The sequence below is a fragment of the Octodon degus genome, unplaced genomic scaffold (assembly GCF_000260255.1).
Source record: "Octodon degus isolate 3935 unplaced genomic scaffold, OctDeg1.0 scaffold00070, whole genome shotgun sequence".
In the NCBI taxonomy this organism is placed as follows: domain Eukaryota; kingdom Metazoa; phylum Chordata; class Mammalia; order Rodentia; family Octodontidae; genus Octodon; species Octodon degus.
In genome coordinates, this window is record NW_004524646.1 from 11506912 (window position 1) to 11520654 (window position 13743).

The window sequence follows — 13743 nt, forward strand, 5'->3', positions numbered from 1 at the left end:
CCTGTCCTGTGCTGTCCTGTGCTGTCCCATCCTGTGCTGTCCTGTGCTGTCCCATCCTGTGCTGTGCTGTCCTGCGCTGTCCTTTGCAGTCCTGCGCTGTGCTGTGCTGTCCTGCACTGTGCTGTCCTGTGCTGTCCCATCCTGTGCTGTCCCGTGTTGCGCTGTCCTGTGCCGTCCTTTGCTGTCCTGCGCTGTCCCGTCCTGTGCTGTCCTGTGCTGCGCTGTCCTGCGCTGACCTTTGCAGTCCTGCCCTGTGCTGTGTTGTCCTGCACTGTGCTGTCCTGTCCTGTGCTGTCCTGTGCTGTCCCGTCCTGTGCTGTCCTGTCCTGCGCTGTCTTGCGTTGCACTGTGCTGTCCTGTGCCGTGCTACGCTGTCTTGCGCTGCACTGTCCTGTGCTGCACTGTCCTGCGCTGCACTGTCCTGCCCCTTCCCCTCCTGCCCCTTCTTTCTTGTTCTTCCTTTGTGCTCAGCTGCATCACCCCCCCCCCCGACCGTACACCTTTTGTTTCACATTTTGAAACAGTTGAAACAGGCTCTCGTTAAGTTGCTAAATTGCCCAAGTTGGGCTTGAACTCAAGATCCTGCCTCAGCCTCCCAGAGTGCTGGGATAGCAGGCACCCACCCAGCCGACAGGTAGCTCTCTCCTGTGCCTGGGGCAGGGGAGTCTGGGTCCTGGGGGGCACTGAGAGTCTCCTTGTCTTTCAGTGGAAGAGGGAGCCCAGGACGATGAGATCCTGCTGGACAATTTCGTCACCTTCTTCATTGCTGGTACGTGGCCTCTGCAGTGGCCCCGGGCTTTGACCTCTGCAGAAATCATGGGAGGCTTGGGTCACCTGAGCCCAGACAGAGAGGCTCTGGGGCTGGGGTGAGGGCAGAAGGGAGCCTGTCTGTGTGTGATCTTGGGAGCACCGTTTCCATCTGGTTGCTGAGCCAGCAGCAGTGAGATTATGGGGTGTCAGGTCAGGGCTCCCCTTGCAGGGCCACTCCATGCACTTGTTCTTCTGCTGTCTCTTGAGTGTCCCCGTCACCTGGAAACCCCACCTCACCTGCTGGTGGGCCCTCAGGTGCTTCCCCCCCAAGGGAGCCTGTGAGGACTTCCCTGATGGCATTGGGGCCTGGGTGGGGGGAACAGGACAGGTCCCGGCTCTCCTCTGCCTCCCGTCCTGCAAGGTGGCTCTGCTGGGCTTGGGGCACCTGGTAGCTGCCTCTATGCTCTGGTGACCACCTGTCACGTCCACCCCTGCAGTAAGCTCAGCAGGCTGTCCCCTCTCTTTGGGTCATTGCCTCAGGGGCACTACGTGGAGCAGCTATTGCCCTCTCTGCCCATAGGTCACGAGACTTCTGCCAACCACTTGGCCTTCACGGTGATGGAGCTGTCACGCCAGCCTGAGATCGTGGCCAGGTAGGGTGCTGCCTGGGCTTGACAGAAGGCTGCTCAGATGGTCTCCTTCCTGAGGCCCCCGGTGCCCTCTCCATGGCTAAGCCCTGACTTCCCCACATCCTGGGGCTTTTGCACCTGCCATCCCCCCACCAAGCAAAAAGGCAGCCTGGGAGGTACTCTTGGGAATGCAGGCTTGGCTTCCAAGTGTGATCATGGCTGGGCATGGTGGAACAGGCCCGTGATCCCAGCACTTGGGAGCTGAGGCAGGAGCGAGATTTCAAGGCCAGCCTGGGCCACACAGCAAATCCTACTCCAAAAACAAAACAAAAAAGAAGTGTTCACCATCTTCAGCATCAAAGGGCAGAATGAAAAGTTATCCTAGGACATATAGTAGCCTATTTGGCTTTAAAATATGTATTTAATTGTCATGAATACTTTATATAAAAAATTAGCGGGCTGGAGATGACCCTCAGTGGTACAGGGCCTGCCTAGAGCACGTAGCACCACCAAAAAACTGTGGAGGGCTGGAGAGATAGCTGAGTGGACCACGTGCCTGCTTAGGCAAGCGCAGGGACAGGGATTTGATCCTTAGCACCACATGCTGCATGGGCCCCACCCCCAGGCACACTGAGCCGTGCACTGAGACCAGGCGTGGTGGTGGAAAGTCTACTGTCCTGGTCGGCACTGTCACCACTGCCCACCTCCACCATCTGCATCTTCCCAACTTGGAGCACTGCCCCAGCAGTGACCCTGGCTTCTGGCCCCAGCCCCTCCTCTATGCCCCGTCACTTCAGGCCCCTCTGTGGTGGCACTGGGCAGCACTGACCTTGGGACTGGCTTGTTTCATCCAACATAAAGCGTGCAGGGCCCATCCACGCCGCGGCAGGTGTGAAAACCCCCTTCCTTCTCCAGTGGATCCCGTTCCACTGTGTGGACAGAGCCTCTGGGGTTCCCCTGCACCTATCCACAGGCAGCTGGGCACCTGGGCTGCTCCTGCGGCCATTTGGGCAGACAGCACCGCCACCGCCTCCCAGAGAGCTGCTCCTTCCATTCTTTGCAGTGCACACAGCCAGGTGAACTAAAGCTAACCCTGGTTTTAGTTCTCTGTGTGGAGACCAGTGCATCCCATAGCAGCGGCAGCATTTTACATTCTCTCCAGCGTGCACTCGGGCTCTGATGTCTCTGTATCCTCAGCAACCTTTGCTACTTTTTCTTTGCTGCAAGCGCTCCTCGTGGTCCTCTCCCTCCTGCCCTCCCTGCTCTAGCCAGCCAGTGTCCCTGGGCCACTTGTGCCACTGACTGCTGCCCTGGGCCACGATGGGCATCTCGTGCGCAGGCTCTGTGCAGGCTGTATTACCTCCTGCACTGATGCTGAGCGCCCAGCGTGGACGTGGGTGCTCTGAGGTCTTTGGAACGTTCCAGAAGGGGCAGTTCCTGGGTAGCACCGTCTGTCTGCAGCAGGCCCTGACCGTGTCTCACCTGACAGGCTGCAGGCTGAGGTGGACAAGGTCATTGGTTCTAAGAGGCACCTGGACTACGAGGACCTGGGCAGACTGCAGTACCTGTCTCAGGTGCGGGCAAAGGAAAAATGCTTCCGGGCAGATGTGAGGGTTCGGCACTTCAGCCTGCTGCCTCCTGACCCTTCAGCACTGCGTTTCTCAGCCTTGGCTGCACCCAAGTGTTTCCTGGGAGGTCACCCTTGTCCTATGGCTCAGGCTGTCCCAGACCCCTCCCTGCCCTGCCCCGCCCAGCTCACCCAGCTCTCCCTCTGTGACAGATGGATGGAGGGAGGAGCGCCGACTCTGGCACAGGGGCCTTCTCCGGCCTCAGCTTCCCCTTCTGTCCCTTGAGGAGGTGACTGTGATGGAGGAGGTGGATGAGGTCCCAGGGTGGGGGCCTGGGGAGGATGTGGTGGGGAGGGAGGAGGAGTGGGTCCCTCCCAGGACTTGCGGTCTCTCCGCGGCACCCGCAGGTCCTCAAGGAGTCCCTGAGGCTGTACCCGCCGGCCTGGGCCACCTTCCGCCTGCTGGAGGAGGAAACCCTGATCGATGGGGTCCGAGTCCCCGGAAACACTCCACTCTTGGTGCGTGGGGCTGCGGGGCGGGCTGCCTGCTGCACCCATGGGGGGCAGTCGGGGGCTCGGCGGTGGCTGGGGCATCCACGATGGCCACCTCTCCAGGCGCTCTGGCGCCCTGAGTCCTGCCGGGCCCTCCCAGGGCATCCATGCTGCAGCCATAGGAGGGGTTCCGGTACCCTGTGGCTGTGGCTTTCCGTCCCTGTCAACTGGCAGGGGTGCAAACTGCTTCTGCGGCCCCCACCAGGAGTAAGGGGCGCGTGGGGGGCACATGGGTGACGAAGTGTACAAGCTCACAGGGATGGTTTCCCCGGTGGCTGTGCCCGCTCGAACGCTCCCTAGCGGCACGGAAGCCTCCCACTCTTCCTCGCTTTATCCCTCTTGGAGGTCGTCTTATTCCTGGGTCCAAAAGCATTTTGCAGGGCTCTTGACTTGCACCTGCTTTCCCGATTCCCAGTGAGGTAGGGCATCCCTGCTTGCATTTCCTCTTCTGAGAGATGCTGGCGTGGTTTGCCCTTTTTTTGTTGTTGGACTTAAAAAAAAAAAAAAAAAAAACACACTTAGGTAGGAAGCCTGTTTGTTATCTGTGTTGCAGTTGTTCCCCAACATTGGTGGCTTGTTTTCAAAGGGCTCACTGTTTTTGTTTTTCGGAACCGGGGATTGAACTCAGGCCCTTGCACTTGTTGCCAGGCAAGCACTTATTCTACTGAGCTATCTCCCCGGCTCCCCACTGTGTTTTTGACAATCTGAGGTTCTTAACTTTTTTGGAAAAACAAAAAACTGGTTAGTTTTAAAATTTTGTCATGTTTAAGAAATCCTCCCCCATCCTGAGCTCAGAAAACAATTTATTTCCATTGCCCTTCAATAATTTTGCTCTTTTTTTTAAGAAAGCTAAGCTGTTGTCCACCAGAGTTGGCTTGGTGTGTGGCTGTGAGGTGGGTTGTGTTGGTGTAGCAGGGCTCCCAAGGTGAGGTGGACCGAGTGCCTCAGGCTGGGGCTGGCACCGTGCAGAGGTCTGGAGCAGGCTGGTTCCCAGGGCCCGGCCGCGGCCCCCTCCCTTCGGGTCTGTCTTCACCTGGTTCTCCTGTGTTCCCGTCTTGAGTTCCCGTCTTGTGGGAGCGGAGTCATCCACCCTATGGCTTCACGTTAGCCTAATCACCTCGCTAAGGACCATCATCAGCGTGGCCCCCTCTGGTGTCAGGGCTTTGGCGTACGAGCGTGGCAGGAGGCAGTTCAGCCCAGGGCAGGAGCCACAGAGCAGGGCACTCCGGTGCCCCGGCTTCTGGCTCTGCTGGTCTCCCTCGCGCCCGTCTGGACATTGTCTTCAGTGGTTTTCACTGTTTTGCTGCTTGCCCTTTCATTCCCTGACCCTACCGTTCTGTCTTCTGCCCACCACGTCAGCTCACCCTTCCACCACGAGGGCACGGCCTTCAGCTCACTCTGCACCTGGCGGTGCCTTTTAGGGCTCAGAGTGGACAGATAAAAGCTGCGGGGGCTCCCTGGCCCATGCCTGTCAGAGCCTCAGGACACTCTGGTGGCACTCCCTCTTGTCAGTCGGGTCATCAACAGGAAGAGGCCCATCTGAGGTATGGGGAAAATCCGGGGCCCACGACAGGTACCCTGGACGCTGACCAGCGGGGCAGGGCTGGGAGGAGCTCCCAAACTCCGTCCACAGGTGGAGAGGCCGTGGCCAGCACCCGAAGCCCAGGTGACGGGGTGCACAGCTTTCTGGGGACAAGCACAGCGGGGTGCAGAGGGGGCGCTGCACCCCACCAGAGGTGCCCCGCTATAAGTGGAAGGCGGGGGTTGGGCTGCAGCTCCCCCACCCCAGCTCTGAACCCCCAAGGGAGCTTCAAGAGTTTGAGCTTTATGAATATTTTTATTACCACGTGCATGCAGCACACATGGTCCGTAAGGGGTTCTTGGGGCCGGCACACAGACCTAACGCGTGTTCATTCCTGTTTTCCCTTCCTCTCCCTTCCCTCACTCCTTCTCTTGGTCTCCTTCCCATTTGAGGAAATTTTCCCTACTTCCTATTGTCTATTTTCTTATTTTTCTCTTTATTTATAACTTGAGTTTTCTCATACAAGAGTAGCCATGCGACACTGAAGCTTGTGCATCTGATTTATTTCACTTGACGTTATGGTTTCACGGTGCATCCGTTTTCCTACAGATTATTCGAGTCGACCCTTCTTTGTGGCAGAGTAGTACTCCACCATGTATAAATAGCTCATTTTCTTGTTCTGCTCATCTGCTGGTGGGTACGCAGGCCGCCTTCAGACTTAGTGACTATGAGTTACGCTGCTATAAACACGCATCACTGAGACATGAGGTCTATAACTCTTGAGAAGATTCCTGGGTGGGGAATAGCCCGCTCAACAGTGTAGGAGGCCCCCACCCCAACACTGCAGCCTCACCAACACTTGCTGGCGAAGTTTTCTGACTTCTTGATGTGGTGGAATCTCCATGTTGTCTTAATTTGCATGTCTTTCCAGGCCAGAGAGAGAAAGTTTAAGGAAAAGGAGTAGCAACAGCTCTCAGGGAGGGAGGGGAAGACAGCCTACAGGGCCACACACGAGGGCAAGCCTCACTTGGACCATGCTTGCTGGTGGCTTCTCCAAGCCACCAAACGTCTCCCTGAGCTGCAGTTTTCTCATCTGTGAAGTGGGGACACTGGTAGCTCCCCAGAAGGGTGGCTAGGTGGGGCTGGTGTCTGACACACAGCAGGCTGTGGGACCTTGGCCTATTCTAGGGGAAAATGACTGCCAACCTACCTATTGGGCTGGTGGAGAGTGGGGCCCCTGTGCCCTAAGCTCCCTACTAGGTTGGCACCGAGGGTTGGGAGGCTCGAGGGACATGGCCTGGGGGATGTGGGCCACCAGCCCCTCTCCCGGCAGTTCAGCACCTATGTCATGGGGCGGATGGACACCTACTTCGAGGACCCGCTGACTTTCAACCCCGATCGCTTCAGCCCTGGAGCACCCAAGTAAGTCCTCGTCCCCGTCTGCCCTCCCCCCGCGGGAGGTGCTGGCCCAGCTGGCCCAGCAGAGCAGCAAACTCACCGCCGCTCTGAGCCAGTGGCACCCATGGAGCACACGTGGCTTCTGGATCTTGGGAGGTGGCACCGGGGGTAGCTGCAGCTCAGACAGGCGAGGTGACCTGCCCTCTTGCCCTGTCTGGGCTCAGACCCAGACTGAACATGGTGGGTGCTCCTGCGCCCTGCTCAGAGCGCTCACCAGCAAGGGGCAGCGGTGTCCCCGCATCAGCGCCACCCACTCTCTCCCACAGACCTCGCTTTACCTACTTTCCCTTCTCCCTGGGCCACCGCTCCTGCATCGGGCAGCAGTTTGCTCAGGTAGGAAGCCTGGGCAGGAGCCAGGTGGCTGGGGGAGGGGGAGGCTGGGCGGGGCCCCCATGGCTCTGCGCCCCGCCCACAGATGGAGGTGAAGGTGGTCATGGCCAAGCTGCTGCAGAGGCTGGAGTTCCACCTGGTGCCTGGGCAGCGCTATGGGCTGCAAGAGCAGGCCACGCTCAAGCCGCTGGACCCCGTGCTCTGCACCCTGCTGCCCCGGGGCTGGCAGCCCGCGCCCCCGCCCCCGCCCTGCTGACTCCAGGTGCAGCCACACCATCCTCACCATCCTCCACTGCCCGCAGTCCTGTCCCTCCCCGGCCGTCCTCTGTGCTGGCTCCTGCGGGCCCTGGGCCACCACGACCACCTGCTTCACACCCTTGGCGCTCCCCGTCACCCGCAGCTCTGAGGCCCTCCCTGAGGTCTTCCTGCTCTTCCAGCTTGGAAGCAGCTCTCCTTCAAACACTGTAACTCTTACTCATGCTCTAAGCCCTCTCCACTAGCCCCCTCCTCCAGGAAGTCCTCCCCGCCACCCTTCCTGGCCGGGGCCCTTCCTCTGTGTCACCTGTGCTACCTCTAACACCACACTGACCACACTGTACCGTGAGTGTCCGCCCTGCTGTCCTGACCAACTGCTGGGTAGGCGTGAGCACCGAGCGGTCCGCTCACGCTTCTCCTCGAGGCCCCGCGGCCACCGGGCCTGGCACAGTCGATGCCCAATAAACGTGCTGACTGCATGAACTAAAGGCCGCCAAGCTTGCCTCTCTCTGCGCATCTGGGGGAGATGGTGGCATACTGGCAGAGGAGCCCTGCGGTAGTAGAGACGGGACCACGCCCCTGTGTTCCATGGGGCCTTGGATTATGGGGAACTGGGGAGGCTTTGAGGGCTTGATGTGAGAGGGTTGCGACCTCCCCCCAGAGTGGCCTGGTGGAGCTGGGCACACCTACCCAGCCCGGCACCCTCTGGCACAGCACTGCCCCTCCTGACCCGGGCAGAGGAAGGATGGGGCCATCTCCTGTGGGGAAACTGAAGCTCTCGGTGGGGTGGGGCTGGAAGAACCGCCCCTTCCTTTCTACCAGAGGGGCTGAGGTGCCATCGACCCAGGCAGCCCCTGTCCTCAGGCCGGTCCCTCCTCGGGGCTGCTCCGTGAGCTCTTGGAGAGCGTGCTCTTGGGCAGAGACCACCTGCTTTCGTTCTCCCTGCTTTCCTGATCCCCTGGGCCAGCACCCACTCTTCTCTGCCTGGAGGCCCCAGAACTGCGGCCAGTCCCATAACAGCTTGCCTGCCTGCTCCCGCCCTCGCTGTGCATAAGTGGGTGGTTCATCTCTGCCCGCTTCCTGCGGCGCCGCCCCTGGTGCTGTCTTTGCACCTTGTCCCCCACCCCTCCCTGCTGTGACTCTCTCTTGCCCTTTGCAGCCCTCTGGACCGCAGCCCCTGCCCCACCCCTCGGACTCGTGCCACGGTGGAAGGGTCCTGGGCCTCCAGTCCTCCGCTCTGCAGGGGCCCAGCCAGGGGGAGCCACGTGCATGGTCCCTGCAGACAAGGCTAGCCCCGAACTCAAGCACTGGAGGGTAGATAACGGGGGACAGGGACAAAACCCTCACCCTGGCCTTCAGGGGCCTAGGAGTAGACGCTGTCATTAGTAATCCTTACTGCGTGTTCCCGCCACGGAGGCCAGCTCTTCTGGAAGTGAGGCCTGCAGGGCTCCCAGGAGCCGCACGGGGGCGACAGGGCGCAGCGCTCACGGCCTCGCGGAGCAGACAGAGCGGGCCGAGTCTTCTGCGCTCCGGGAGGCCCAGAGTCTCCAGACCCCGTGAGGGGACCTCGCCAGCCTCCTACCGGAGAGACCGGGGACAGGCTGCGAGCCTGAACCCGGCCTGGGCCACACTGCACTCTGGGTGGAGTGCAGGCGCCACCCCCATTTCACAGCCCGGCCCCAAGCAGGGCCTTCAGACGTGGCCTGGCCCCAGCGCCTCTTTGCGCCCCTGGCCGCGCTATGAGCCATCTGAGCTCCCTCCCCGCCGCAGGAAGCTCCGGAGCGATGCAGGGCCCGAGGCTGGTGGGCCTGCAGCTTCCTCAGCCAGCACCGCGCCAGCAGCACTGGCAGAGAGCTACTGGCCCAGGAATCCGTCGTCCAGGACCTGGGCTCCACCCTGGGCTTAAAGAGGACCCAAGCCCTTCACTCTAGTCCAGAGTCTGGCCGTTGCCTCTTCTTACAGCCCAGACCGGCTGCCCGGAACCCTGTGGTCCCAAGCCCCTGCAAGGTACCCTGCAGCAGGGGGGGACAGTCTGGGGAATTCTGGCTTTTTTTTTCTTTCAGAACCGGGGATTGAACTCAGGCCCCTGTGCTTGCCACACAAGCGCTTACTCTACTGAGCTACCTCCCTCGCCCAGTCTGGGGATTCTGGGAGTCAGAGGGGCATCTGTCCAAGAAAGTGTGGTCCAGAAGGCACCCCCAACCCTGCAGGGGCTCTGTGTCCATTTCCATCCGGCCTGGAGGGGCTGCCAGGGGCTTCAGGTGGCTGCAGAGCTACCTGCAGCTTGGGGCTACTCTGCAAGGTCCCCTGGGCCCTGCGTCAGGGAGGCCTCAGTGGCTACTCCACCTGTTGTGCCCCAAAACCGAGACCCACACCCCACAGCCCTCAGGGACTCCCTGAGCCTCTTGCTGGCCACCCAAGCTTTTTCCTGGCCGGGAGTGCTGTCTGAGGCCACCCACTTGGGGTCAGCTTGAGGTTCCTGGGTGTGTGAGCCTGTGTGTGTGTTTCCATGTGTGTAACAGCCTGTGTGTGAGCCTGTGTGAGCTTTTATGTGGGAGTCATGTATGTGAGCCCAACATGCATGAGCCCCATGTGTGTCACCTGTGTTTCTCTGTGCTGCCTTGTCTCAGTGTCTGTGTCCCCCAGGCCCTGGGGACAGGGTGTGACCCAAGCCCCCTGCTTGCCCAGGCAGTGGGAGGCCCAGTGGGCACTGCTGAAGGCCAGGCGCGGTGAGCAGTGTCTCCCATGCCCCAGCCAGCTGGTGAGTGACCACAGCCACCACAGCCCCAGATGAGGCTTTGTGGTCACCTGCTGCCCCGCCTCCGTGATAGGGGTCCCACCAGTGAGGAGCCCCGGGGTGCTGGACAGGAAGGGTGCCAGCTGGGGGCCCCCCTCCCTTACCTGCCTACCTGGGTGCCCCTTCCCATCATCCCATTCTTCAGGAGCCCCCTGCCTCTTGGAATCTTAGCTCCAGGTCCAGCAATCTCACCACCCAGGGTGCCTGGCTTTTCTGCTAGCAGGCCCCTGGTCCTCGCCACCAGGTCTAGCCTGCGCCACCCCCTCCTGGGCTCCCACCTGGCCACTGACCTTCCTTCCTGACCTAGGTCCCCTCATTTCATCCTGGAGAGCCATGCCAGGGTGTGGAGCCCCCACATATAAAACCTCTGCAAGCCCAGAGCTGGCAGCACACAAGCAGGGCCATGCACGTGGGGGCGTGTCCCCCTTTCTGTTTTACAGATTATACGTTTATTGCACACGTCACCCTCACAGCCCCACACTTGTCTGGCTCCTGCGCAGCACACGCACACGCTCAGCGGGGACTGTGGGTCACGTTGTCAGGCACACATTCTCACACTCACACCCCCACGGTGCCTGCTGCCACGTGCCTGTGAGCACACACTCACACGCATGCCCTGCACTTGCAGTGAGCCTCCCCCCCCCCCAGAACAGGGTGCTGAGCTGCTCTTCCTGTCATGTGTTCCCACCCTAAGGACAACAGGAAGGCCTCAGGGCCAGGGACAGGAAAGGGAAGCCAGCATTGGCCAGTCCCTTGATGGACAGATGGCTTCAGGGTGGGATCTGGGTCTTGGTGTACACTTTGTCATAGCCCCTTTCTGATGAGAAACTGAGCTGGCCCAGGCTGGTGCCTGTCACCCAGGAGGGCTGGTGGAGGTGGCAGGATCCCAGATCCACTGTCACAAGCTCCTTCCTGCCCTACCCTGGAACTGTGGGTGGCAGGCAAGGTGAGGCCTCTGAGCACCTCTCTGCAGCCCACACTGCATCTGTCACTGTCACCCAGGTTGGACTGTGACGGTCTTCTGCAGGTGACCATGGCCATTCTGTTCCAGGCTGGGCTCCTCTATTGAAGCAGCCCCTCCAGGGAGCCCCAAGCAGGACCATGGGACACAGGCCTGACTTGGGGTCACAGGTCCTGCCCAGCATTGGCCCAGAGACATGCCTGGGGCAGGGACTCTGGATTAGGAGCTAGGAGGTGCTCCTGAATGCTCCCCAGTGTGGAAACAGAGGCGCCCAGAGGGACCACGAGGTCCTCAAAGCTACACTGAGCAAGGAAGGGCCAGGGAGACAGATCCCACCCCGCCCAAGCCTATCTGCTCCCACCAACACCAAGGGAACACAGCCAGGTCCCACCCCTCCTGGGGAGATGCGGCCACCTATGCAGACCCTTCGAACTTTGCAAGTCACTTTTGTTGTTAAACTTCAGAAATGACCCTTGGCCCACACCTCACAGGTTCCACCCACTTCCCCCAGAGGAGGCCCCTCCCACTTCCCCAGACAGGACTCCTCCCACTTCCCAGACGAGGCTCCTCCCACTGGACCCGCAGGGTGGGGTGTCGCTGAGGGCAGCTGACTCCTCTTCTTGAGACTCCCCCTACACCAGCCTTGGGGTGGCTTCAGGGGGTAAGGAGGAAGGCAGGGTATACAGGTGGGGAGGTGGGACCAAGAACTCAAGACACAGCCCCAGGGCTGCTCTGGCTTGGCTTGGCGTTTTTCTTTTTTCACTTAAAAACCTCTTTGGAAGAACCCAGGCTGACCAACTGCGCAGTTTGCCCTGGACTAAAGGGGCTCCGGGGATACATTCAGACAAATGCCAGGGAAACAGGACCCCGAAGCCATTTTCTCCAACCCACCTGATGCTCAAACGCCATCTACATCCCCTACAGGGTCTCTGCTGTCTTGCGCACTCCCTGTGACGGCGAGCTCACCACCTTCAGACAGCACAAGCCAGCCACCACGAGGACACAGCGGGAACCAGCCAAGGACACAGTGAGGTCAGAAGCGGCAGCCAGGATGCCCGCAGTGCCACTCTGCCCTCATTCTCTGAGGCTCCTGCTCCCCGTCCAGGAAGCCTCCCTGCCCCCCCAGCCCTGAAACCTGCCTCCACGGCATCCTCCTCCTCTCCAGGAATCACGCCCATCTTTAGTTTCTGCTGTGGACCCTGCCACTCTCCCACCAGGGCTTGCCACACCTTGCCTCTGCACTTGCCACCCCCTCTCCCTGCAATGCCCTCTTGCCCTGAAAAACTTTCTCACCCTTTAACAAGGTAACTCAGATGTCAGCTCCTCCAGGAAGCCCTCCGGATTTCTCCAAGTAGAGCTCACCCGAAGCACTTCTCTCCCTGGTCCTGAAGCCACCTTCCTTCTGCCGGGCTCTACTGCTGAACGGGGCAGACCTCAGCCTAGAGGCCCAGAGAAACCCAGTGTGGGCTGCTACTCTGCAGACCTGACCTTTGTGGGGCATGGAGTGGGGCTGGGCTGGCTCTGGGCCCAGCACCAGCACACAGCACGTGCAACTCAATGCCTGCAAGACGCATGCTCTTGGCCAGCTTTTGCCAGCATCCCTGTTGCCGGGTGCAGTGCACCAGCACCCAAGGAGCCCCAAAGTGTCCAGGAATGTCGCCAAAAAGTCCCAGGCAGGGTCCAGTCTCCCCGAGGCCTTAGACACAGACAGCCCGGCTTTGGCTCTGTGGTGGGTCTCTGAATCCCGAGGCACTCGATGGTCAGAGCAGAGAGAGATGGCAAGCATGGTGGTACTGGTGGCTCTGGTGCCAGTCGGCACTTGGTGGGTGGCATCACTTAGTTGGGTCCTTCTCCAGTGCCCAGGTATGTCCCTGGCTCAGGGGTGGTACCAGTCCTGAGAAGCAGCAAGAGGGACTGGCATTCTGCAGGAGCCCCCCAGGGGCTGGGGTCCTGGCAACTGGCCAAGTACCCAGGGGTGTAGCGGCTTCTCAGGCAACATTCCGGGGCTGCCTAGGAGAGGTCTGGGCAGGGAGGGCAGTGCCCAGAATTATCCACCAATCGCCTATGCTCCTGGCATGGGAGCCACTCTTATCTGCCCAGCCCAGCATAGGGGGGGTGGCCAGGCGGGCCAGGCGGGACCTTTGGAGGGCCGGACACAGAGCAGTCCCGAGCCCTGCCGGGTGGGTGCCGGCCACCGAGGACGTGGCTTGTCCTTGCAGGCTGGTGGCCAGCAGCTGCCCATCGGCCACACCATGTCAGACGGCGAGGGCCCCTCTGCGGGTGAGTGGCAGTGCTATATTTACCCACCGTAACTACTGTTGCAGAGCCAAGCCTGCCGGTCGCTGAGGGCATGGGCCCTGTGGGCTGTGGGCAGCTGTGGAGCTGGACCCTCTTCCTGCCAGCCAGATGCCAGGGGCACGGCCACAAGGGGGGAGGGGTGTGATTTCAAAGCCAAGTCCAGCCGCACCCCTGGCTTCCCGAAGGCTAGAGCAGGAAGCCTGCCTGCTGCAAATCTTTCCAGGCTGGGGGTGGGGTAGAGGGATGGAGACCCACAGGGTATGGGGACCTGGTCAGGGGCCGAACCCCAGGGTAGCCTCATGTGACCAGGACCCCTGGCACCACTTGCAAAGAAGTGTGTGTGTGAACATGTATGGGGGAGGGGGCAGCAAGGTGCGTCCATGAGGTTCCCTGTGAATCTGAGCTCCAGTCCCCGCTGGGGGACCCCAAAGCCTTTGGGTTGGAAGTGGCCAGGGACCAGTGAGCGCTGAGTTTGCCAGACTCTGTGCCTGCACATGTGGTCCTTCTGTCCCTTGGTGAGAGGCGCAGTGGGCACTGGCTGCCCAGGTCCTGCCTGTTGGAGCACAAGCTCCAAACTGATGCCCCTGGAGCCAGCTGCAGAAGGCCATGGGGACCCTGGAGCCA

At 60.6% G+C, this 13743-nt stretch overlaps 2 protein-coding genes across 5 annotated transcripts in view; both read left to right on the forward strand.

The window, feature by feature from the left end:
• The window catches only part of LOC101583670 (cholesterol 24-hydroxylase), a 24478-nt gene extending 17149 nt beyond the window's left edge, over nucleotides 1-7329 (forward strand). Inside the window, exons 9-15 of the mRNA XM_004635186.2 lie at nucleotides 707-769; nucleotides 1331-1403; nucleotides 2869-2953; nucleotides 3355-3465; nucleotides 6354-6442; nucleotides 6745-6811; nucleotides 6894-7329. Of these exons, the coding sequence (XP_004635243.1) occupies nucleotides 707-769; nucleotides 1331-1403; nucleotides 2869-2953; nucleotides 3355-3465; nucleotides 6354-6442; nucleotides 6745-6811; nucleotides 6894-7064 (659 nt within the window). The 3' untranslated portion in view covers nucleotides 7065-7329. The remainder of the gene's footprint in view (nucleotides 1-706; nucleotides 770-1330; nucleotides 1404-2868; nucleotides 2954-3354; nucleotides 3466-6353; nucleotides 6443-6744; nucleotides 6812-6893) is intronic.
• A 5625-nt stretch (nucleotides 7330-12954) lies between these two features.
• Eml1 (echinoderm microtubule associated protein like 1) overlaps nucleotides 12955-13743 on the forward strand; it is a 161968-nt gene continuing 161179 nt past the window's right edge. For all 4 annotated transcript variants that reach the window (XM_004635187.2, XM_004635188.3, XM_023719619.1 and 1 more), the window contains exon 1: nucleotides 12955-13101. In XM_004635187.2, coding sequence (XP_004635244.2) covers nucleotides 13074-13101 — 28 coding nt within the window. In that variant the 5' untranslated portion in view covers nucleotides 12955-13073. The remainder of the gene's footprint in view (nucleotides 13102-13743) is intronic.